Source organism: Lygodium microphyllum, chromosome 7 (genome assembly GCF_053477565.2).
Source record: "Lygodium microphyllum isolate KBCC chromosome 7, Lygodium_microphyllum_v1.1.10, whole genome shotgun sequence".
In the NCBI taxonomy this organism is placed as follows: domain Eukaryota; kingdom Viridiplantae; phylum Streptophyta; class Polypodiopsida; order Schizaeales; family Lygodiaceae; genus Lygodium; species Lygodium microphyllum.
In genome coordinates, this window is record NC_141141.1 from 133,118,744 (window position 1) to 133,143,707 (window position 24,964).

The 24,964-nt window shown below is 42.7% G+C and overlaps 1 protein-coding gene across 5 annotated transcripts in view; it reads right to left on the reverse strand.

Moving 5' to 3' along the window:
- MUS81 (Restriction endonuclease, type II-like superfamily protein) overlaps nucleotides 1-24,610 on the reverse strand; it is a 49,079-nt gene extending 24,469 nt beyond the window's left edge. The window contains exons 1-9 of one of the 5 annotated variants that reach the window (XM_087681965.1): nucleotides 24,308-24,610; nucleotides 24,087-24,181; nucleotides 23,384-23,462; nucleotides 23,213-23,302; nucleotides 23,010-23,135; nucleotides 21,841-22,159; nucleotides 21,574-21,728; nucleotides 20,036-20,093; nucleotides 19,279-19,437 (exon numbers count right to left, since the gene is read on the reverse strand). In XM_087681965.1, the coding sequence (XP_087538091.1) occupies nucleotides 19,279-19,437; nucleotides 20,036-20,093; nucleotides 21,574-21,728; nucleotides 21,841-22,159; nucleotides 23,010-23,135; nucleotides 23,213-23,302; nucleotides 23,384-23,462; nucleotides 24,087-24,181; nucleotides 24,308-24,510 (1,284 nt within the window). In that variant the 5' untranslated portion in view covers nucleotides 24,511-24,610. The remainder of the gene's footprint in view (nucleotides 1-19,278; nucleotides 19,438-20,035; nucleotides 20,094-21,573; nucleotides 21,729-21,840; nucleotides 22,160-23,009; nucleotides 23,136-23,212; nucleotides 23,303-23,383; nucleotides 23,463-24,086; nucleotides 24,182-24,307) is intronic. The other 4 variants (XM_087681966.1, XM_087681967.1, XM_087681969.1 and 1 more) reach the window with 4 other exon arrangements.
- Between the last annotated feature and the right edge of the window lie 354 nt (nucleotides 24,611-24,964).

The window sequence follows — 24,964 nt, forward strand, 5'->3', positions numbered from 1 at the left end:
ATGCTGTCAAACAAATCCTTCCCAAGAAAACAGTGACACATTCCTTAACAGTGGATACTGTAAGCCGACTTCCAAAAGATGCAAAGCCATTATCAATGGGTGAATACTTCCTGCCTGAACCAGGAATGACTTCTGAAATCACTTCTGACAGTGAGATAGAAGCATGGATGTACTGCTCTCCCTGTTATATGGCTATAGCAGAGACAGAGACAGAGACAGGAGAGGAAACAGAGAATCTATTCTTCTGTTACAGAGCTCCTACAGAAGCAGAAACAACAACAGAAGCAGAAGCAGAAGCAGAAACAAAAACAGAAGCAGAAGCAGAAGCAGAGACAGAGACAGAAGAGGATGGATATGATATGGACGAAGAAGGTGATGAAAGTGAGCCAGAAGAATCTATCCCACCTGAAGAGGATACATTTGAGGAAGAAGTTCCAGAAGCATCAGAAGCAGATGAGCTTATGCTATGGGACAAAATGGTGATGGTACCATTTGGTCTGGTAAATGGATCTTCTCATATGCAAAATCTTTATAAGAAATGGATTAAGAAGAACAAGCTATCTTTTAGCAATGGCTCATGCCGTCCTAACCCATCCTTGCCAAAGAAAGATGATGATGATGCACCGTGCCAACAAGCACCAGTCCGACAAACCCAACAGAAATTAGAGGGTCCCTGTTATGTGACGTTCCTGGATGTGTCATCTTCAGAAGATGAGTCTTCAAGCCAAGAAGTAATTAATCTTGAAACCAAACCCGAAACAGCTCTTATCCCATTCCAACGTCTTAAAGAGCAACCTAAGTCTCCACCAAAAGAAGAAATTGGTTCTAGTGGGACATCAGAAGAGGACACCACTCCCTTGAAGGAGTCGGATCTGTATCCAGAAGCAGTCCGTGGGACCTTCATCCGTGAAGTAGAAGGTGAAAGGCAGTTAACCTTTGTGGATGCAGAAGGCACTGAACGCCACTTGAAGGTGGGTAGTAGCCTCCCAGAAGAGAAATTGTCAACCTTGTACAACTTGTTGAAAGAAAATTTGGACGTGTTTGCGTGGTCCTACAAAGACCTAAAGGGGATTGATCCCACAATATGTCAACATCATATTGACTTGGAGCCTGATGCCAAGCCAATACGGCAACGACAGAGGCGAATGAACCCGAATTATTCCACATTGGTGAAAGCGGAGCTGCTGAAGCTTCTGGAAGCCGAGTTCATCTATCCAGTAGCAAATAGTGAATGGGTTTCACCCATCGTAGTTGTACCCAAGAAGAATGGCAAATTGAGAATATGTGTGGATTTCCGAAAGCTTAATTCTAAGACAAAGAAGGATCACTTTCCTATCCCTTTCACAGACCAACTGTTGGACACAGTGGCAGGACATGAGCTTTATTCTCTTCTGGATGGATTCAGCGGATACAACCAAGTGCAGATCGCAGAAGAGGACCAATCCAAAACAACCTTCACCACAGAATGGGGGACCTACGCTTACCGAGTGATGCCATTTGGACTCTGCAATGCCCCTGCTACTTTCCAACGAGTCATGATGGCCGCATTTCAAAATCATCTACACGACTTTATTGAGGTATATCTAGATGACTTCTGTGTCTATAGTTCGATCCGTGAACACTGGGAGCACCTGGAACAATGCTTTGACCGATGCCGGGAGTATGGGATTTCCCTCAACCCCGACAAATGCATCTTTGGGGTCTCTTCTGGAGTTCTGTTGGGCCACATTGTCTCTGCACAAGGGATATCAACAGACCCGGCAAAGATCGAAAAGATCGCAGCTCTGACAGCATCCACCAACCTCAAACAATTGAGGGGATTCCTAGGCCATATGGGTTACTACAGACGGTTCATAGCTCATTTCGCAACAAAGGCAACCTCCTTGCACAAGCTTCTGAGGAAAGATGCAGAGTTTACTTGGACGGAAGAATGTGACAAAGCCTTTCACACTCTGAAGCAGTGTCTGATTGAGGCACCCATTCTGCAACCTCCTGATTGGACGAAAGAGTTTCATGTACACACGGATGCATCAATTGAAGGGTTAGGTTCTGTCCTCTGCCAAAAGGGCTCCTCCAAATTGGATCAACCGATCTATTACGCAAGCCGAAAAGTCACTGATAGGGAACGGAACTATACAGTGACAGAGCTGGAGTGCTTGGCAATGGTGTTTGCCTTGGAAAAGTTTCGCCATTACCTCCTATCTACCCACTTTAAATTTTATGTGGATCATGAGGCCCTATCCTTCCTAATGAACAAAGCAGATGTGAAAGGACGAATGATGAGATGGCTCCTTTTATTCCAGGAGTTCGACTTTGAGATGAGGAGCAGGATGATCCAGACCTCCCTGATGCTTCCCTATTCTTGGTAGAAACTGTAACTCCCTGGTATGCAGACATTGCCAATCTGCTAGCAACCCAACAGTATCCTCCTGGCATTTCTAGTCGGAAGAGGAAGAAGCTTATGCTAGAATCAGCCCCATACACCCTGCTAGGTGGTGCACTGTACAAGAAAGACAAAGATGAAGTGCTCAGAAGATGTGTTGCAGGAGAAGAGATTAGGATTGTTCTGAAGGCTTGCCATGACGAGCCATGTGGAGGTCACTTTGCAAGAGAAGCTACAGCCAGGAAGGCTCTGCTAGCAGGATATTGGTGGCCTACCATTCACAAGGATGCCTATGATTACTGTAAAAGATGTGATGCTTGTCAAAGAATGGGGAAACCCACGAAGACAAGTGCCATGCCATTGCAACCTATCCTTCCCTTGAAGCCGTTTGAGAAATGGGGCATCGACTTCGTAGGTCCGATCGATCCTCCTACCAGAAGGAAACAGAACGGATACATCCTCGTATGTACGGATTATGTTACAAAGTGGTATGAAGCTAAAGCCCTAAAGCAGGACGATGGTAATAGCGTGGCCTTGTTCATGTACGAGAATATCATCACCCGTTTTGGCAGTCCCCTAGAGCTGGTAAGTGACAGAGGCACTCATTTCCTTAATAAAGTCATGGAAGAGTTGACGGAGTTGTATAAGATCCGCCATCGCAAGTCCACTCCTTATTACCCCAGAGCCAACGGCCAAGTCGAAGTCACCAATCGCATCCTCTGCTCGATTCTGACAAGAACAATTGCCGCACATCGTCGTGATTGGGACGATCAACTTACAGAGGCCCTCTGGGCGTATAGAACCTCCCCTAAAGCAGCAACAGGACAGACACCCTTCCAGCTGGTGTATGGTACAGAAGCTGTTTTTCCTGTTGAATTGGAACTACCCTCTTTGAGAGTGGCTATCAAAGAGCGTTTGGGGGACGATGATTCACTGCAACGCGGTCTCCTGCACCTGGAATGTTTGGACGAAATTCGTAGGATGGCTATACAGTGCATGGAAGCCACACAAGCTCGACGTAAGGCTTACCATGATAGCTTCATCAAGCACAAGGAGTTCAAAGAAGGTGATTTGGTCCTAGCCTATGATTCACGCTTTGGCAAGTTTCCTGGCAAGCTCCAACAACGGTGGATGGGCCCCTATAAGGTACTTGCCGTCAACCCTAATGGCTCTGTCCAAGTGCAGACCGTTGATGCCTCTGATGATCCCTTTCTGATCAATGGATATCGCCTGAAGAAGTACTTCCCTCCTTGGGGATCTTGACAATTACGGACACTTGATTCTTTCCCTCGTTGGCGCGGCACTGTACTTCTTATGATGCTACTTCTAATAGCCGTTCTTCAGTCATTCTTGATGAAATGGACGCAACCCTCTGTCCCCTCAAACCCCCCTTCTAGCCTTGATTTCTTATCCTCTATTTTCCCCCAGCGACAGTGGCGAAGTTGGTTCTGACAAATGGTCTTTCTACCATTCCCTTGCTCAATTCGAAAAAAAAAAAGAAAAAAAAAACATATCGGTTATGGGAGAAAAGGACTTAGGTCTCTGTCATGCAGACCCATTCTTCGAGAAAATGTGAAAACACCCTCGAGAATAGGGGAAAACAAGAAAAAGAAAAGAACAAAAAAAAAAAAAAAACAAATCTGTTATGAGAGAAAAGGAAGAAATTCCCTGTCATAGCAGGCCTCGTTCCAAGCAAAGGTGGTCAACACCCTTGGGCGGGAAGCTGGTTGTGGAAAAGGTGGTAACACCCAGCAATCCAGAAAGTGGATTCATTAATTGATATCCCTAGGATCCAATTCCGAAGCTGCCTCCCTTGGTACGCTCTGTCCTGGGTCTCTCTGCAAAGTGACTACCTGTCCTCTAGCAGATGACATGTTCTTATCCAATACAATATTCGATTTGATGGCTACCTCCCTGGGTACGTCTCTTCAACAATTGACGAAGCGGTCTTCATCGACAGCCCCTTGCGTGATGTGAGCTTTCATCCTAACCGAATGGGGAAGTGAGTATGGTTGCCCTCTGTATCTATCAACAACGAGTGAGACAGAGGGTGGAGCGAGAGACCAGTCTTTTCCCTTCAAATCAAATGAGGTGAGAAGTGTGAATGAAGGGTTGCACGCACGGGATGGGCCTCTCAATGCACAAAGCACAATTTGTTTCTGTGCACTGCACCATAAGGCTCCCTTGCCTTCCTTCTCGCACCGTATACCGGCACAGGGCGGGATGCACAGTTGCACCATCAAATGCGCACAAGGCATACAACCTTTGCACAAGTGACTGTGAGGATTACATCAATGGGTTTCAGAAAAAGGCTACCCTTCTGTATTTATCAACAGAGCGTAAGACAGAGGATGGGCTGAGTGTGACTGGAGTTTCTTCAATCAATTACCGAGAGGTGAGATTGAGGGACGTTACGACACTTGGAGTCAGGTATGTTCCACTTTCCCTGTGCACCCACAAGATGGGTCTTTACCGTCAACACCAGACACGTCACCCTGTTCTGTACACTGCACTGTAAGGCTCCCTTGCCTTCCTTCTTGCACTTATGCCAAACGGGTTGGACGCACTAATGCACCATCAACTGTGCACCCTGGCATACTCCTGCACCATTCCCCCTTGTTGATTCCTGAACCGGGTATGAGATATGGATTTTTAATCATTCTTCCTCGAGTGATATTAGTCATGGGGCGAATGACTATTCTTTCATTCCAATTGAGTGACTATGAGTTGAGTGCAATATCCCTCATCATCGATAAATTTCCTGTGATTCCTTCCATCAGCTACCTCTCTGGGTACCGCCGCGTGGTCCCTGCCATGACGAACGTGTGCCGAGAAGATGCCTTGGTCCCTCCAGCGCAGACGATAACACTAGACGTGCCATCGACACTCATACTTGCTTCTTGACGAAAGGGGCCAAGTTTTTCTAACCCTCCCACTTTGGTTTCTTCATGACAGTCATGTTTTAAGTGCGGGGACGTTAGTGGATGGTCTGTGGCGTGGTCCTAGGTCCCTGTTGCTCGGTTAACCCTATCCGTTAAGGTCTTAACTGTGGGGACGCGTCCCTGCGCGTCTACATTGCATACCCTTCTGCATATGCCTTAACATGTTCATGCATGTATGCCATGACTTGCTTTTACCCTACGGGGATCCCTTTCTATCTACCCGGTTATGTTCCACCCACCCTTGGGGCTGTTCCCTTACAGTTTTCCTTTATTCCTTGATTTTGAGATCCTACTATGTGAACGCACCCTACGTTCACTTAAGTCCAAATCCAACCTTATAGCCCTGTTCCTCCCTTTGAACAAACCAATTTCCTTTTTACCTACCCTTGTTCCGGCGCACGGTTTTTGAGTTATTAATTTTTGAAGCATTGTGCGCAAATTAGCCGGTTTCCCATGTGAACGCGCTTTTCTTGCTTCGGAACCATGCTTTGACGTCATAGCCCTGCCAACCACTTCTCCCCTGACATTTTTCCTTTTTATTCCGTGTCATTCCCATATACGGTTTGTCCAATATTAATTTTTCGGTTTTTTACACCTTTTTCGAGCGTATTTTTGACATTCTTCCATGTGAACCTGCCCCTGCCCTGTTTGCATCGGAATTCCAATTTGATTTGACAGCCGTGTTCCCTGTGCCTTTCCCCACATTTTTCCTTTTTCCTCCACCCTCTTTCGACTTTCGGATTTTTACTTATTAATTTTTAAATGTGTTTTCGAGAGTATTTTTTGTGTTTTTCGCATGTAAACCCCTCCTATTTCCACCGGAACTGCGGTTTAACATGATAACCCTGTGCCACTCCTTCCTGCGGACATTTTTCCTTCTTACTGCATGTCATTCCGGTGAACGGTTCGTCCGATATTAGTTTCCGATTTCATTTTCGGGTTTGTTTTTTGGGTTTTTCCCATGTGAACGCGTCTTATCTCAGTCGGAATTATGTTTTGATGTGATAGGATTGTCGGACACATTTTTTTGTACAGTTTTTCTTTTTTTTGCACCTCATTCTGATGCACGGATTTTTCGATATTAATTTTTAATTGCGTTTTTTATTCGTTTTTTGGGTTTTTTGCACGTGACCGCCCTTTCCCCCTCCCGAAATCTCCGTCATATATTTTTCTTGTTTTCCCCCTGTCGTCTTACCCACTTTTTGTTTTTACGCTATTTCGTTTTGATGTCCGGATTGGGAGTTATTAATTTATCTTTATTTTTTACGTGTATTCGCGCGCCCGTTTTGCGCGTGAACACGCCCTTTTTCGATTTTACACGTCTCCACGTGCCCCGGTCGTGTCCGCATGACCCGTCCCGTCATCCCAACGCCATTTTAATCCCGTCACGGCAAATTTTTTTACCCCGCCCCGCGCACGTGCGCGGGACGGGGGTATGCGCCCTTGGGCCCTGCCTACCCCCCTTGGCCCACCCTCTACCCCCCTTGGGCCTGCCCACCCACCCTGCCCACCCCTTCCCCCCAACCACCCGACCCTTCCCTCCAACCACCTCCCCCCTCTTCTTCCTGTGTCCCCTCCTCATCTCCATCTCCTCTCCCCTCATGCATTTCTCCCTCCTCTCCCTTCCTCCTTCTTCCTCCCTCTCCCGGCTCCTCCCACCCTCCCCTTCTCTCCTCCTTCCTCTTTCCTCCCCCCTTCTCCTCCCTTGCCCAGCGCAGCCGCCCCAGAGGACGCTGTCCGCCCCAGAGGTCGCTGCCGCCGCCACAGGAGCCGACGCCCTCTTGTGCCGCCCCGTCGTAGCAGGCCGCCGCCCCGTCGTCGCAGGAGGCTCCGCCGTCGCCCCTCAAGAGGCTCTGCCCCTCCCCGTCATCCGCCAGGCCGTCGCCCTCTGTACCTGTCGCCTCGCCCTCGGGTCCCAGCCGCCTCCCGCCTGTGACGTCATCGCCGTCGCTGTGGACGTTGCCGCCACTGACGCCCCGCCGCGTGGAACGCCGCTGCCGCCTGACCGGTGCTGCCGTCGTACCCGCCCGCCCGCTGTCGCTCCTGCCGCAGTCGTTGCCGCCCGCGATCGCCCCCGAAGCCGCCGACGCCTTCTCGTGCCACCGCCCTCCACGTTTCCTCCTCCCCCACCACCTATCTCCACCACCTCCACCTCCAACCACCTCCTCCTCCTCTAACCACACCTAGGTTAGTTACTAACCTTGGTTTAGTTAATACTAACCTAAGTTCAGTTAGGTTCACAACTAACTTAACTCAAGTTAAAAATTAACTCTAATCTAGTTAACTCACATTAACCCTAATCTAGTTACCTAACTAACCCCAGTTAGTTGGTTACTAAACCCAGTTAGTTGGTTACTAATCCCAGTTAGTTGTTACTAACCCTAGTTAGCTTGGTTCTACTAACCCTAGTTAATTCCCACTAACCTTAGTTAGGTTAACTAACCCTAACCCTAACTAGGATCCCACTAACCCTAACCCACCTTAGGTTACCTAACCCTCTTTAGGTTAGTTTCTACTAACTGGACTTATCTAACTTATCCAACCTGACTAACCTAACCTAACTTGACTTCCTGTGACTACCATGACTTACCCAGACTAACCAAACTTCACTGACTTACTTCTAATTTACTTATCTGATTGACATGATTTATATGATTTAATTAATTTCTAAATTAATTTTTCTATCAAAAAAATTCAAAAAAAATTCTAAAAATTCCCTTTGCTTTTTGTCAATTTTTGGGAGTTTGTCCGCTGGAAATTACCTACCCTACAATTTCTGAAAATTAAATATTTCCTAATTAATCCCCTAAATTGCCAATAAATGTAGAAAATTCATTCAAAACTAGTTTAAAAATTCTAAAAAATTTCTACAAAATTCTAAACAATTCCCCTTACCTCCCTTGATCATTTTCCATTTATTCAACCGTAAATAATCACAACTTAACACAAAAAAAACATAAAAATCAAAATCAAAATCAAAAACCAACAAAAACCAAATTAACCCATCTGCTAAGGTGTTGTGTTTGTTGTTTCATCAATGATCTTTACTTTTCCTTTACTGGATTCACTTCTTTTGGGAGACTCTTCCGTGCGTATTTCTGCATTACATACACACCCCTTCCAGGTATTTATTTTATGTGCTTTATTTATTTTTATTTCCCCCTTAATCACCAATTAATTGTTAAAATGAACTCTTTATTCACCCACAGTTTCCACGCGCATTCGTGCTCAACACACACATACTTTTTAACATAAAATAAACCCGCCGTTCACTTAGCACGCGCTACGTGCGCTACGAGGCACTTTAATTTTTAAATTAAAATAAACCAGCCGTCACATGAGCACGCACTGGCAAAAAAGCGCTCCACATCACCTTAATTTGTAATCAATGAACTTGCATTTAGAGACCCAGTCAGGTATCGAAGTCCGAGATTCGAATAAAAGCACCGGTTTAACCTAATAATGGGTAATTTAATTTATAATAAGGAACCGTCGTTTTCTTGCTAAGGTTTATCACCTAATAAAAATTCACCCGTTTTTAATAATTTATTAAAATCAACCCTTCATTAAATTAATTCCCCCTCACTGCACTTAATTCCCCTTTTTAATGAACCGTTTCGTGGGATGGGTATGCGCAGTCATTAGAGTTATTTTCCATGGTCCAGTTTGGTTTATCACCGATGTAGTATTGATATGTGTCGGATATGGTATTATTTTGGTTTCCTGTTTTTGTTACGGTTAAGGGTACGGTATGCAGTTTTTTCTTTTATTGCCTATTACGGGGTTCTGGGTATTTGTCTGATGCATCGCATGAAGCTTTCGGTCGCATTTGTCTCAAGATTATGTCAAATTTTTTCTAGGATGTGGTTTGCTTGGGGTTAGTTGATCGTGTCACGTTTTATTGGTTATTCTCTTATCCTTGGTTTTTGTCTGTTGCTTTGCAGGCATTCTCCTTGATTGTCTGTGTTTGTGGTGTGTGTGTAACCATCTGAATGGCGCCTTCTCATGCTCCTCCCCCTATCCAGTACGTCCCATTAGTTAGTAGGAATTACTCTTCCCTACTTACTTTTGAGCCTCTCACGAAGGCGGGACTTGCTGCTTTTGTGGCTACTCCTTTTCCCCTGCTTCCAGAGGATCCGTCGTTATGTGATGAGTTTCTGGCCTCTTACAGCAAGATGACAAGACTAGTCCAGGGCATGTCTATGACTTTGACACCTCGAGGCTTAGGGAAGGCTCTGTCTCTTCCTTTCAAAGGTGAACCTTTTGTGACCACTCGTCAGCTTTTCTCTAATGAAGAGATTCTGAAGCTGTTGCAAAAGCAGACAAGGGAAATCCTCGATGTTAAGAATGTGATAAACTCTTCCGGAGTTTCCTTTTCTATGATCACTGATCCCGTATGGAAGACGATCTGTCAGTTCCTTCAGGACAGGTTTATGCATGCCAAAACGCCATCCCACTATTTGTCCAAAGAGCTTTTTACAGCTTCCAGGATGGTGTTGAAAGGAGTTGCTATTGATTGGAACACTTACCTCCTCACTAAAATGGATCAGCATTTTGTTAAAGTCACCAGGGGTAATGTTACCAATGTTACATATGGATCATATTTGTCTGCCTTCTTGACCTATTCAGGTTTACAGAAGACTGTGCCTCCACCTCCTCCATCAGATCCAGTACCTCCTCCTCCACCTTCAGAAGAGTCAGAACCCATTGACATAGAGGATGATGATTCTCCGCCTCTCCTGGTCATCCAGCACAAACGCTTGAAGCGAGTAGCGGATAAAGCTCCTTCTGTACTTCCTTCAGTACCCATCCCTACTACTTCTGGCAGTGAACTCCCTGGGTATCTCACTTGTAATAACCTGTTCAGAGCACATCGAGAAGGATCCTTGGAGATCTCAGTTCCTTCCCTGAACAGTCTCGTCTCTGGAGATGTCATTCCTTTCCTCTGTAAAGATATTCAAAGTTCCATTGAGTTGTCAGTGACAGCCTGTGTTCAACAGCTGTACGCGTCTTTTTATGAAGAGCTCATGCAGTCTAAGGACCAGATGCATAAGGCAACATCTGAGTTAGCTTCTGCTAAGGATACCCTAGCAGATTTATTTAAGCAAATGGAACAACAAACCCAACTGGTAGCCACCCAAAGCGATGAGATTTCTTCTTTGAAGACCCAGTTACTCGAGGTTCAATCCCAGGTTACTAGCCTTTCAGAAGAGAAGGAGAGGATGTCCAGAGAAGCGAAGGAATTCCAAGCTATCTTAGATTAAAAACTTTCAGTTTTACAGACTGCTAATGACACAGTGGCCAACCAAGCCTCCCAAATCAAGCAGTTGCAAGATCAACTTGCAAAGTCCCGCTCTGTTACTCCAAGCCCTCCTGTTCCATTGATTCCTTCTCTTTCACAGCAAGACTTGGCTGCTCTTCAGAGACAGGCTACTTTGTGCCCTCTATTCCAAGATAAAGTGGAAAGATTGCAGTCCAGAATGGACTTGTTATGGTCTACATTTGAGCAGTTTCAGGAATATGTTCTACCAGACCATTCTTTCTTTGTCCACTACCACTTACAGAAGTTGATCTTCTATATGAAGCTTTTCACGATGGATTTACCTTTTCCAGAGGATGGCTGGAGTGGAGCTTGGTCTGCTGAGTTGTTGACAGAGATAGTCAGAATGGTCTTTGAAGATTCTGTCACGCCAGATACCATGTTGATGTCGTACATGTACCTACGAGGAGACTTGTTAATTCCAGATGAGGTGGATATGGCATGGTATGTGGGGGATGTGGTCTTACAGGCTGTTTTGTATGTCAATCATTTGAAGTTGCGCATAGCTGACATATTCCAGAGTTATTCCTCCAAAGTGGCTGATTGTCATGATAATTCGTGGCATCCCATGATTGATTCGGTGGTCCTCAATCAAAGACAAAACACAGCTCCTACCTTTGCCCAGAGTACTAATCAACTAAGGATGGATCTCTTAACCTATCTTTCAAAACATAATCCATTTATTGCTACCTTCTTTGATGCCTATCATAGACGATCTCTCTTAGGACCTTCTGTTCCTACCCTCCTCTATTACCAACAAATGGCTCACCGCTATGCTATATATCTTTCCCTTTGTCAGTTTAATTCCACCATTATTTTACCCCTTCTTTTCCAACCTTCATCTTTCCCTCAAATTCCTATTTTCACTTACTGTTCCTTTATTGAGGATACGGTATTTTCCCCTTTTCCGCCCTGTCCTTCTCCCTTCATTAATGTATCCTCCACATTTCCTATTTATCAGTTAACGCCGTTCCTTAGTGATTCCTTACAAATTTCTGACACTCCTTTAACCTTTTCTTCCTTTTATGATTTTTCCTATCCCTTCCTACATCCACTTTCCCTTATTCCACTACCCTCTCCTAACACTTCCATATCTCAACCACCTCAGTTGGTTAGTGACTGTGACGGGTTTGATAATCAGATTTTCAGAAAAAGGGGATGGAGTTCGGATGATTGCCTTACAGGACCGCAGATCAATTGGCCAGTAATTCCAGGAGAATGGACAGCTTCCAATCAAGCTTATCAAAACTATGTTCATTTTGCCCAGCAGTATTCACAGTCTGCAGATTCCTCAGTGAGATTAACTGCTCACTTTGCTTGGTACCTGGCATATATGCATAGGCACTCTCATAATGATTCGAAGCCTATTCCAAAGTTGTGCATGAATGTCAATGTTAGCATTGATTCCCAACAGCTGGAGATATTGTATTTTCATGCCCTCTGTTTGCCTAGCAGATACCTGGTCCTGTTGGAAAGGATGTGCTGTCTCCAATTTTTTCAAAATCCTCCTAAAAACTTTGTAGATGAATCCTTATCTATGGATCGTTTCCAACAACATCAATCTTTTAAGAGGGATCATCTTTATTGATACCTTTCCAATGTATGGTGAAAGCTTTTTAATGAAAAACTCTCTTTTTTACGGAGTCATTCAGATGGTTGTGTTGTGTGTAGTGTTTGTGTTGTGAGTTCATTTATGTCAAACAAACGTGGTGGTTTCCTATTGGATTTCGTGTACGAGCTACGTTTTGGAGATTTGTGGTGATGGGGTCGTGGTTGGAGAATTGACGCAGATGCAGATGAAAAAGGAGCAAACTCTTATATCCTTTACAAATTTGTTGTGATTTTTAGTTTAATAAGAGGTGTTAATGTATAAAGGGTTTTCCTTTCTTTGTATTTTTATATCAGAAACAGGTTATAAGTTGGGGTCGTGGTGGATGAATTCTTTTTAAAAAGATATTGAAGATCAAAGTTGAGCTTTTCAATGCACTTGTATTCCCTTTTTCCTGGGTCGCGAGGACGCTTCCTTATTAAGTGTGGGGATATGTTGAGTGTTGAAATGACTTGTTTTTTGGCTGATTTTTGTTGTTTTTGAGAGCTGAATGGTTGATTTTATGAGATGATTGATTGATTTAGAAGTGGTTTGAGAGTGTTTTGGATGGTAATGATTGTGTTTTGAAAGATCATGATGTTTGTTGGTGCTTCTGTGATGTTCTGATAGGTTCTGTATACCTTCTGTTTTGCTCTGTTTTGGTCTGTTTTGTTCTGATTGTCTTCTGTAAGGAGGGATGGAGTATTGATTGATGAAGATTGAGATCTTGTGAAAGTTTATTGAATGGTTTGTGAGAGTTTGGAATGGTTTGAGAATGAGTTATGAGGTTTTTATGACCTTCTGTAACCTTCTGTAGGTCTTCTGTAGAGCTTCTGTTTCTGTTCTGTTCTGGTACTGTTCTGTATGCTTCTGTATGTATTCTGATGGATGAGAGTGTAGCTTGGGAAAGTTTTCTAGCCTTGGAAAGAGGTGAATACAAGTGCAAAAGAGCTGAAAGAAGTGGAAGAAGTAGCTGCCAAAGACTCAAGTGAAGACTAGAGTGAAGTGACAGTAGTGAGCTATGAAAGGACACTGTAGTGGCTCTGGTGACTCTTCATATCAAACATACCTCTTGGGAGGGGTATCCACGACCTAAGAAGGATTATTGAGGGTGATTTTAGAGAGATTGTAGTGAGGATATGATGTATTATTGATGGAGAGAGAGAGAGAGAGTCAAAGATAGCCAATTCTACTCAAACAGAGTGATTGTATATGAGAGATTGAGAGAGAAGATTATGAAGATATTGAAGATGAATACTATGTGATGTATTTCCATTCAAAGATGGTGTACTTCTTTGTTTTTTTTGTTCTATTGATGGATTTTGTGAAGATATTGAAGAATATGGTTGATTCTATTAAAATCCGTGGGAGGTCTACATGATGCTGTATGAAGATTTGTTGTGCCTGGTGTTCTTTTCTTCATTGTGATCATATAAAACATGATAAACAAGCTTGTTAATGTTACAAGATAGATTTTCTTGCAAGAGAATTCCATTTTCTTTGGTGTTCCTCTCGGGGCTCCAGAGGAGGAGGAGGAGGAGGAGAGGATAGAGACTAGATCACCATGTGGCACACATTCTGAAAAAATCAAAAAAAGATGAGATTAGGAGAGGTTCTATTGCTAGGAGACTTCAATACAAGGAGGATGAGCAAACAACACACTACATTCAATAGGAGGTCGACTCCGCCACAATTGTCTCCCATACTATATACAAAAGTAGGATAATGAATCATTAAGATTATCTATTGACACTAAAGTAATCACATATTATGGGTATGGTCGAGAGCTTGTCATAGTCATAATTCAAGTGGCCAAACTGAGCATGCCAAAGCTTGGACTGTGTCTGTGAAGTAAGAAAAAGAGAAGTCAAGGCAGAAGGAGACCTCAACTTGTAGACTCCATTGTCCTCATAACCTGTAGAAAGCACCTTCCTCGAGCCGCGCTCAAGAATCCTAAAAGAATCTGTATCAAACTCAACCAACAAGCCAAAAGCACAAATCTTGTGGATGGAAAGCAAATGGTAGCCCAAACCTGGCATATAAAGCACCTCGAAAGTATGAGTACAATCTCATTCATCTGTGAAGTAAGAAAAAGAGAAGTCAAGGCAGAAGGAGACCTCAACTTGTAGACTCCATTGTCCTCATAACCTGTAGAAAGCACCTTCCTCGAGCCACGCTCAAGAATCCTAAAAGAATCTATATCAAACTCAACCAACAAGCCGAGAGCACAAATCTTGTGGATGGAAAGCAAATGGTAGCCCAAACCTAGCATATAAAGAACCTTGAAAGTATGAGTACAACCTCATTCATCTGGAATCGGCTATATATCACCCCTACCCTATATGGAAACAAAAGAGCTATCTCCTATGAGCATCTGCCCGTGCAAAGGCTGCAAATGGGCAACACCTGCACAAGAAGGGGTCATATGCCGCAAGGCACCACTGTCAACAATCCATTCGTGGGGGCATGGGGCCATCAACACAACATCAAAAGCCTTTGGGTCATTGCTTAAACCACCTCCAAATGAAGGAAAGTAACTGATGAGGGAGCAGCCACCGCTTGGAATCCTTTGAAAACATCTCCTTCTCGATGTCCTTATCCTTGTCGAGGCAATCCTTCTTCCAATGACCTCTCTTACCACAAACATGACAAGTAGAGTCATTCTCTTTGTCCTTCCTAGATTTTCCGTCCTTCTTCTTATTGTTGTCCTTCCCCTTTTTCTGAGAGGACTGACCTATCAATGACTCCGCCTTGGAAGCATTCTACCCTTTAAATTGTTCCTCTTGGTCCAAGACCATAGGAACCAACTCCTCCCATAGAAGAGTCAACTCCCGCCCTGAAGCAATCAAGGCAGAGTAAAAAGCACCAAGCCTAGGCGGAAATTGTGACAGAAGAGTTATTCCCGTGCCTTTGGATGTGATCACCTTCCCTTCATGCTAAACCTGCATTTGAAGTTGTCGTAGATTGTTCACATGCTTCCGCATAGAAAATGACTTCTTAGGATTCAACATCCGCATCTGCACCTCCAAAGACACCCATTTCATAATGGTCATTCGGTTGTACATCTGATTGGGCTCCAACCATATATCCCTAGCCACCATCAAGGGTTCAATATGAACAATCATGACTAGAGTACATGAAAGGAAGAGAAAAGAGCAGACGCAAGCATTCAGTTTGTCCCAATGTGCCTAAACCTTTGCCAACTCCGCACGATCACCTGCAAAAAGTTTGGACTTGTCTCTCAATGTAGGATAGTCAAAGGCCTCCGTAACAAGCTCCACCAAATCATAGGACTCCAAGACGACAAGCATCATAACACGCCAAATACAATGGTTTTCACCATCAAGCTTCTTATCTAATGGAAGAGCCGGTAGCATGGGCACCTTCCAATCCATAATCGCCTGAAACTCCATATCGAAGTCAAAGGACATCTTCACTTGAAATGACTGCAGAAACACAAAAGCAATCCCCTTCTAACTGTGAAAATGCAACCTACTAGGACTCTTCTCCACTCGTCTTGCACCTTCTTCACCTTCTGCAAGCGATAAAAAGGTAAAATTTGCAATTGAAGGCTGAAAAAACAGCCTTCCTCCTTCCTTTACAGCGGAATCAGCAACTTTGCTCCTTTCCTACATGCCCACACTCACTTCAACCTTGTTTCAATGCACAACCCTCTCATTCACCCTCAAATGCTGAAAACACAGTCTTGTGTCGTGCCAAAAACTCCTCCTCAGGTCTCCCCACGATCAATCAATCTTTGCACTGCTCTAATACCATGTTAGAGTGCAACAATGCAAAAGCGGATGACCAAGACCAAGAGAGAGTGAACATGAAGAGGGGAGAGAGAGAGAGAGAGAAAGAGAGAATAACGCAAATCTGCAATATGAAGAATGCTGAATAAGGAATACAGATATGTACATAGGCACAATTCGTATGTTTGTGTATCTCCACCTCGATGATGCCAACCTATTGTACATCTCAAAGTCTGCAAAAGTCTGCATTATCTCTACCCCGAACTGATCCTCAAATCTGAACCAGAATGTGTTAGTGTGTGCTGAAAATCTGCTATTTATACCAAAAAATAGAGACCAGTAAAAAATAGCAATCAGCCTGCTAAATCTGGCCGATTGCACCAAATCTAGCCGACTATAGGACAAAACTGTCCAACTGCTGACATGTGGCACCTATGGCCAATTGTTGATGTGGCAACCTTGCTGACGTGGCGATCGGTTGACATGGCAACAACTGTACAAGGTGATCAAACTGCTGCCTGACCATAGCCCTAACAATCAAATCCCCCACAATTGTCTCCCATACTATATACAAGAGTAGGATAATGAATCATTAAGATCATCTATTGACACTAAAGCAATCACATATTATGGAGTATGGTCGAGAGCTCGTTATTTGCCATGGAGAAGAAGGATTATGAATCACAAAGAGTATATATTAGATCTAGAGCAATCATATACTATGGTTGAGAGTTGGTTGTCTACCATCTATCATAGAGGATTATGGATCACGAGTATTTTCCCGTGAAAGTATCTTCTCATCGAAATGCAAAAGAATCAATCTCTAATAGTTTTAGTTAACATAAGATTTTTTATTTAACATTTCAATTTTATCCCCCTAGCTCTAGGCATGGTAATGGCAGCAATGCATATGGACACAGAACATGCATTGGAGAGTCTAGGCCTTGTGGCACAAGGGCAAGACCTAAGAGTGACTCAAGAACCTTGAAACAGTGACTTCGTAAGGTTAAGAGAGTGAAACTTTCATTAACTAAAATTGGCCAAAGTTTCAGCAAAGGACCTCATTTAAATGGAAGTTTGATCATTTAAAGAACAGCCCAAGGAATTTAATACAGCCCATGGGGTTATCAAGCTGGTGATGCAATAAAACAGTTTATCTTGCCATTTGCAACTCTCACTCTCCCCCTTCAACAGCCCACGCATAGTTTTGCTGCTATATTACAAGTTTTAATGCAGTTTTGTACCATTGGAGCCATGGATATTGAAGATGCAGCAAGTTCAAGAGCTGGAGAAACAACTAGATCAATCACATGTATATGGGAGATCAACTTGTGTTCTTCCATTCTGATGTATGGCATGTCTTGATCATGCACAATCCGGTCATCCCCATCATTGAAAGCCCCATATTCACTTAGAGTAATTTGAACAAGAAAGACTTTCATATTCATACTTCTTGAGGGCTATGAATCACAATGTATTGTTGACCATTTCATGATGTCATAAGATTCATGCAATGGTGGATGTGTACAACACAAAGATTGCTCTTGTTAGCAATCATGTCATTTCATGTCTCTTCACTTGTCCATCTCCTAATTGTGAGCCTCAATCTAAGTCAAGACTCCAACTCAAACGATGACATTTGGAGCTTGGGCATCAGTTCATGTTACACCCTTCGACATCTAGATGGGTGCCTAACTTTGATCACTACCTTTGATAATGAGTGACTTGATGTAAACACATTACAAGCACTTTAAATTTTGGTCAATTAAGTCCAATGAATAGGACTCAATGCCCATTTATGCAATGTGGAAGAATGACATCCATCGGAAACGGATCCCAAGTGCAATAACCACCAGTCGAAGTGTCGAAGTGTCGGAGTGTCGGAGTGTGGAAAACACCAAACGCTGATCACCAAAGTGTCGAGGAACTGAGGCAACAACAAGAGATGTGTTTGTTGATATAGATGACCTACTAGACAACAAAAACACAAGTACTGCAATAATCACCTAGTGGGAGAGATGGCAGCAGCCTGTCGCCTGGCACCAAATGCTGAAAACGCAAGCAACAAATGGAGACCTCCAAACAGCAAGGCGATGGCTAAAAATAGGCCGCCTGGGGCTGGATAGTGATGGGTTGCAGTCGGTGATGGCTGGACAACAGATGGTAGATGACTAATGGCTAAAATCTACACGGTAGAGTGAAAAACCTGCACAAAAGGATGAGGTTGAATGGTGGGAAGCCTATCTATTTATAGATGTTGAAGGGTGTCCCAAAAAATTAGGGTTTTGGGAGACCATTTTGAAACTCTCTCGAACCGTACACAAATTTATATTTTTCATTAATTAAGTGTACTTTGGGGATGTTTAAAAATGCTAATCAATTGTAAAGCGTGTTTTAGCTCAACACACTATGCCTAGACTCCACGCCTGATGGTTGTCATATCCATACACTAGGATGGTGTGCATTGGTTGTATGGAATTCTGTCTTATGGAACATTAGATTATAGGAAAGAGACGATACATGATAGCCACCCCATCTCTCGGCAACCCTATATGTTTAGCCCAATAGAGGAGGATGAGATAGCTACACATATACAACTATCTTGCTAAGGGTTTTATTGAGCCAAGTAAGTCCTATTCGGTGCACCGATCCATCTCACCAAAAAGAAGGATGGCACAATGGATTTTTGTGTGGACTACAAAGGCCTCTATAAAGTGACCATAAAGAACAAATGGTTCTTACCTAGGATGGATCAAGTATGATGGTACCAAGGTCAACAAGCATTAGTAGAACAATCCTCTTGCAAAAAACTACTAAATAATTAGCAAAATGTGCTCCAATTTGGAGAATCCCGAAGTAATCTAAATAAATACTAAAAGAAGAACCAAGCTTGGGGCCAACTGGTGTCATCATGTTGAGCAAGAGCATTCTAACTCCGACATGAACAATTTGGAGTTCTAAAATTTAGTGCTTTATTGTAAATTGTGTGTGCACAATTAGGATTTATTGCCCATGAGCTAATATATTGTTGTTCCAAGTCAACACTAGCAACAATCGACTTTTACATCCAAGTTGTATTTATTAATTGTTCACCTTTGAGTATTGTTCATAACACTAGTGGTGGTATCCTAGTGGTGGCTACCAAAAGCTAAAGCTTTGGTGGTAAATTCTCACTTCTATTCACTTCATCACTTCGTAAATGTTACTTTTGAACATGAAAAGACTACCTTTTTCCAAAATTTGGTTAGCATGTTGCAAAAGAAAGTAAGTGATTAAGGGAGGACAAACCATACCAGCAAACGCAACTTTTGTTGCTTATATCGAGTATCCCTAATTGAATGAAGCAAATCATTCACTTTCTTTCTCTCAACTATGAAATCAAGCACATATTCTTCTTTGCTCAACTTGTGCCTTGCTATCCACAAAGTATCACCTATAGGTAGATGTCTTACCTGCAATATAAATGCAAAAAACACTTTATGAAGCTCTATGATTGTTCCATTGGCAATTGTTTCTCTAATCAGTACACTTTCCATGTGAGGCAAACAACTAAAAATCAGCCAAATGGTTACCGTTTTCTAAGAGACTGATAGAGTTGTTTAAAGAGGGGATAATATGAGCTCAGCCAGAACAGACTGAGGAAAAGCCACAAAAACACGGGGTAGGAGGACATGGAAGGAAGGGAAGGCATAAGTGGGAGGAGTGGGTGGGGAATCCCTTGTATAGAAAGGAACAAAAATGGCAATGAAGAACAGTTCCCACAACTACAATTCTCCCAAGAACTTTGTGGGGAGTGGTACAAGAGGTTCAACATTGGTAGGAGGGTAGGAGGGTAGGAGGTACATGGGGCTCCATGAAATGAGGTCGGAAGCATCGATTGCTTGAAGCATGATTAACAAAAAAAAAATTGTTAAATTTCAAGTTTATTCATCGGGTAAATTTCAAAGTTGTTCATCAAGCATATAGCTCAATAAAGATATGGTTCACAATCATCTCACAGCAATGCAAACTTAGATAAGTTAGATTGAATAGTGGACTGTTTTCACTTACTTCAACTTCAACATGAAACTGTGCTCTTAATTGGTCAGAGAACTTCTCGCTGGCACTTCTGCATACAAACATGAAATATCAAAACCAGCTAAAACATGTCCAAAACCACTTAATTAGATGGTCAGATAGGCAAACAAAAGGTAAGCGATAAACAAAACTTGTCTTGTTCAAACCGCAAGTGAACCAAAAATTGGCATGCTCTTTTGTGTACTCCAAAATACCAGTAATGAATTTACCATTAAAATCCCAGATTCATATTTGCCATCCATTGCAATGAATAACGTGTTAGTCCCACAATTGTATATGCAACCCACCACATAGCAAATAGCATGTGTGGCAAGAGTGACAAAGCATCCAGGTTTTCTAACTTGGTAGTTTAAAAATACCCCTGTTTTAAGCTTCCCTAATTTGGCAGATAAGACACATTGTAATGTTCAGAACTTAAAACTTTGATCCAATTTTTTTCCCTTACACTTGCCACCAGATTTTCTCTGTTTCTTTTTAACTTGAATAGGATTTTCCTTGATACAGTACCCAACCCCAAGCGATGGAGGAAAGAAGCCCTTCATTGATTGTGCAACCAAATACAGATTTGTTTGGCGAAGAGAATCCTCCACAATCTCATTCCCTCAGAAATGTGTGTGCTTCTTCTCAAGGACTTTGCAGGAAAGTGGTGTCAATGCTGAGGCTGCTTAGAACTCTTCAATGCAGAGAAATCTTGGCGAGCCTACAGCACCAGTGCTACAAACATGGTTTGGGGCACAATACTTGGCTAATTTCAGCCAGTTTACTACCTGAGTACGAAGATGTTCCATTTTCAGTATCAAGATGGTGGAGCCTCCACAGAAACATGTCGGAGCTTTTGATTCAGAAAGCCTAATATGTATCAGCAGAAAGCCCAGTAAGGTAGCACTGGGACTTCTCAGTTTACAGACAGGTAGTAGAATCATGGTATTTTCCTAAGGTATCCAAGATTTTTGGTGCTTGTTAAAGAATCTGATTTCAGGTACATTCAGGTATGCTGTGGTTTGAACATATATCACAAGCCAAAAATGTAAGATATGTCATCAACAAAAATTAAGCTGTCTAATGTTTACAGACAGGTAGTAGAATCAGGACATTTTGCTTAGATGCCAAGATTATGGTGCTTGTTAAAGAATCTGATTTCAGGTACATTCAGGTATGCTGTGGTTTGAACACATATCACAAGCCAAAAATGTAAGATATGTCATCAACAAAAATTAAACTGCCTAATTAACAAACCCAATACTTGAGAATATACATCTCAGCAAATGTACACATAAGATTAATAAGATAAGATACTTTGAAAATCTATTAATAGCATCAGAGTCTTGTTCCTACATGAGCTCCACTCCACTCACAGCTCCTTTTCTGAAAAATCAAAAGCCTGACAGAATCTATGCAAAAGATCTAACACTGCACTTTGTCACTCTTCAGTAAAAGACGGGGATCAGGATTAGGCACATGAAGAACAATCCCTTTGTTCAAAGACAAAGGCTGGATAATTATGCTCTTACCCTCCAGCACTGCTCATAAACCGTTCCCGGTCATCTAATAATAGTACAACATCGTACGCATCCGAAAACCTTTCACCTTGTTTGAGCAGCGGAAGATGTAACCACGATGAGATGTTGCTAGTACTGGTGCTCAAATTGCCTGTGCAATCTTCGACCTGATTCCACAATGATGAACAGTCAATTGGCAGAGACTAATGGATGTGACTTCAGTCTCAATCTCAAGCTACCTTTCAACGTCAAAATAAACTTGTATAGTATTGCTTGAACCTCTTGACTTTCCCCATCACTGTCTGAGAACTTGTCAGATTTTCCTGATCTTTCGTTGTATGAAGATATATCTGCGGCCTCGTTTATACAGAGTTGCATATGTGTCTCTTTCAAAACTGGCACATTGCTATCAATCTTTTTTGTGCACTCAACAGAATCTACACTGATTAGATCCACATCATGGTTTTTGGCTAACAAAACTGCAGATGAGCATCTTCTCATCCCTTCCAAAAAAGGGGGCTGCGAACTTGTAGTTGTGAAGCCTGCCCTCAGTAAACACTCTTCAGCTGTTGCCTTTCCCTCTTCAGTAAGCATATATCTGGAACAAAGAAGCTCAAGTATTACCTTCTGGCTTAAAATAACTGATTGGAAAATTTTCCAATACAAACACTGATGTCAAAAATATTTCTGTATGGTTAGAATATCAGACAATAAGTGTGCAGCTTGTAACTTGTATGATTTGATTTTCATATTCTTATGCTTCCAAATTTACAGCTTGTAACTTCCATGATTTGTTTTTTCCATGCATACAACTTCATGCAGTCAACTAGTACCATAAAAGGACTTTTATTTATTTCTCTACTCTTGTCTACTACAGAAGTTTCAGTTACATCAGTTACAATCACAGCAATGTAGATGGAAAAAGGAATTTGTGTTTAGATCAAAGGATTGAGGAGGAGAAGAAAACAAGATGACCAATAATCACATGTACAAGCATTTTGCTTTGAGCTACCAAAAATATTCACTGAAAGCATGACCACGGCAGAATGCCAGAACATGAGCAAATCAGGGTTACTCAGCTGCACCCTTCAAAACACGTGAAGGTACCGGAAAAAATGGTTTTGGAATGAACTGCCTAGAGTTGGCAAAACACACAAATCATCCTACTTTAAAAAGTAGCCCCTATGTAGCATGTGTTTGCTGTGATGTATCAAGCCACATCCATGTAATAGCCTATAGCGGCACTCATTTGGATGAATAAATCTTATATTGTGTTGTTTCTCTTATGATGGTCTTACTATGTGGCATCCCCCTTAGTTTTATTATTGGTTGCAAGCCTGAATATAAGACATTCTTGAATTTAAGATTTGTCAGCTACTCAAAACAAAAATATCGAAGCAAAACAGATTCCCTTGACAGCACTATTCAACAATTTTCCAGCCACCTACTTTGCAGGACAACTTGACTTGACAACTAAACCCTTGGAGAGGAGTGTCTTCATGGAGCTCCATCCTGAATACCAATCCTTGGTAGAGTAACCAAACTGCGCAGAGGGTCCAGAGACTTTGTTTGGCCTGAAGTCAGGATCATCAACTGTTCATCAGAATGGCTTTTACTTCAAAACTGCATGTGAAGCATCAGAACAACTTACTGGATTTGCAGCCGTGAAAACCCACTAGCATCTGCTGCATCAATAAGCTCTTGTCTCTTCATGAATTCACGACCATCCTGTAAAGCTCTGCTGCAATAGACACATACAGATCAGACACAATCTAGAAGAACATAGCCAGTTTCTCTCTCCCAATGTAACAGAAGAACGTGCCTGTACAATGTCAAAAGGATTGCATAAGGGGCTGAGCTTTTCTGTGGAATGTAGCGTCTTTTAGCCTTGCTCCCTGCAACTGCAAAAAAGGAGATGATATTTATATGAGTTAGGCAATGGCTGATACATGCAGAGTGTGGCATATCATATTGCAAAACAAACGAACAGTTTAAAGTATCAAGACACTATGATGGCTGATGAATTCAACTTACACATGCAAAATACGACATGCCATCCCATGAACAAAAAAGACAGTTGCAAATATCAAGAACAGGCCCTATTATGGCTGAAGAATTCCGCTTCTGGACAAACAAAAGAGACAGCTAAGAGGATCAAGAACAGCCCCTGCGGCAGCGGGCTGCGGCCAAACAACAAGCATAAGTCACTGGAATGTGTGCCAAAATTTGTACTTTACACTAAAGCCTGAGAGCATGATTGCCTTCTTGCAGCACTTGTGAAGGGGATTGCGGGCAAGCAAATGAGCTTGCAGGCCCTGTATCGCTTAGGAAATAACAAAAGAGTCTACAAGCACCATATCAATACGCAAATCGTAGGAAAGCAAATAACCTTGCAAGACCTGTATCGCTTTGTAGAAAACAAAAGAGCCTACGCATCATACCAATATGAGAATCGTACGATCTTGCAAGCCCTATGTCACTTCGGAAACAGTAAAAGAGCCTACAAGCACGATATCAATACGCACCCCGAGCATTTTGAGCCTCCTGCTGTTCCTCCTGCTCCTCCTCCTGACTAGTGAAGAAGCCTTTGAGCAGCTTAAGCATCCACTGGCCAATGCCCCTGCCGACACAGAACCGGGATCAATCCATGGTTAGGAAAGGAGAGCAGATACGGGGACGAATCCACGGTTAGGAAGGGAGAGGAGATGCAACATCTGAGCGAGAAAATGGAATGTATTATGTGTACTTGATTCCACGAGCGTCGCGAAGCGTGAGAATGGGATCCTTGCACTCGCAGATGTTTCTGTAGGCCCTGGTGAGGGTGGCATCGAGCTTCTCCTTGTATCCCCCTTCGTCGAGTATGGCCTGCCGCCTGTCCAGCACATAACGAGCGAGCTCTTCATTCTCTGGGCGGACGACGTGAAGATGAAGAAGGACTGTGCTTCCCATAGCCTGATTTGCAAAGCTTCGGTTTGAATTTTGACGGTGCTGTTAAAGTTCCGGGGTCACGGAAAAACATTTTGGAAAAGCCTATGCAATAATAAAACCCCGTACCGGCGGCTCAATTTGTAGGAATACCGGGTGTGTGGAGTGCGACCAGGATTTACAAAACAATTAACATAACAATACTAATACTAATAACAAAACATTTAACATTAACAATAATAACAATAACAAAATAATTAACATTAATATTAATAATCAAAAAAATAATAACTTAACTATTATTTAATTTACTAATTATTCATCAAACTAATCTCTCTCACTCTGCCCGTCACGTTGGCCATAGAGGAGCGAGAGGCATCGAGGAGAGAGAGAGAGAGAGAGAGTCGGGGAGAGGGAGAGGGAGAGATAGACTGTGTGTGTGCTGCCCACCTAAGACAAAGAGACAGAGAGACTAAAC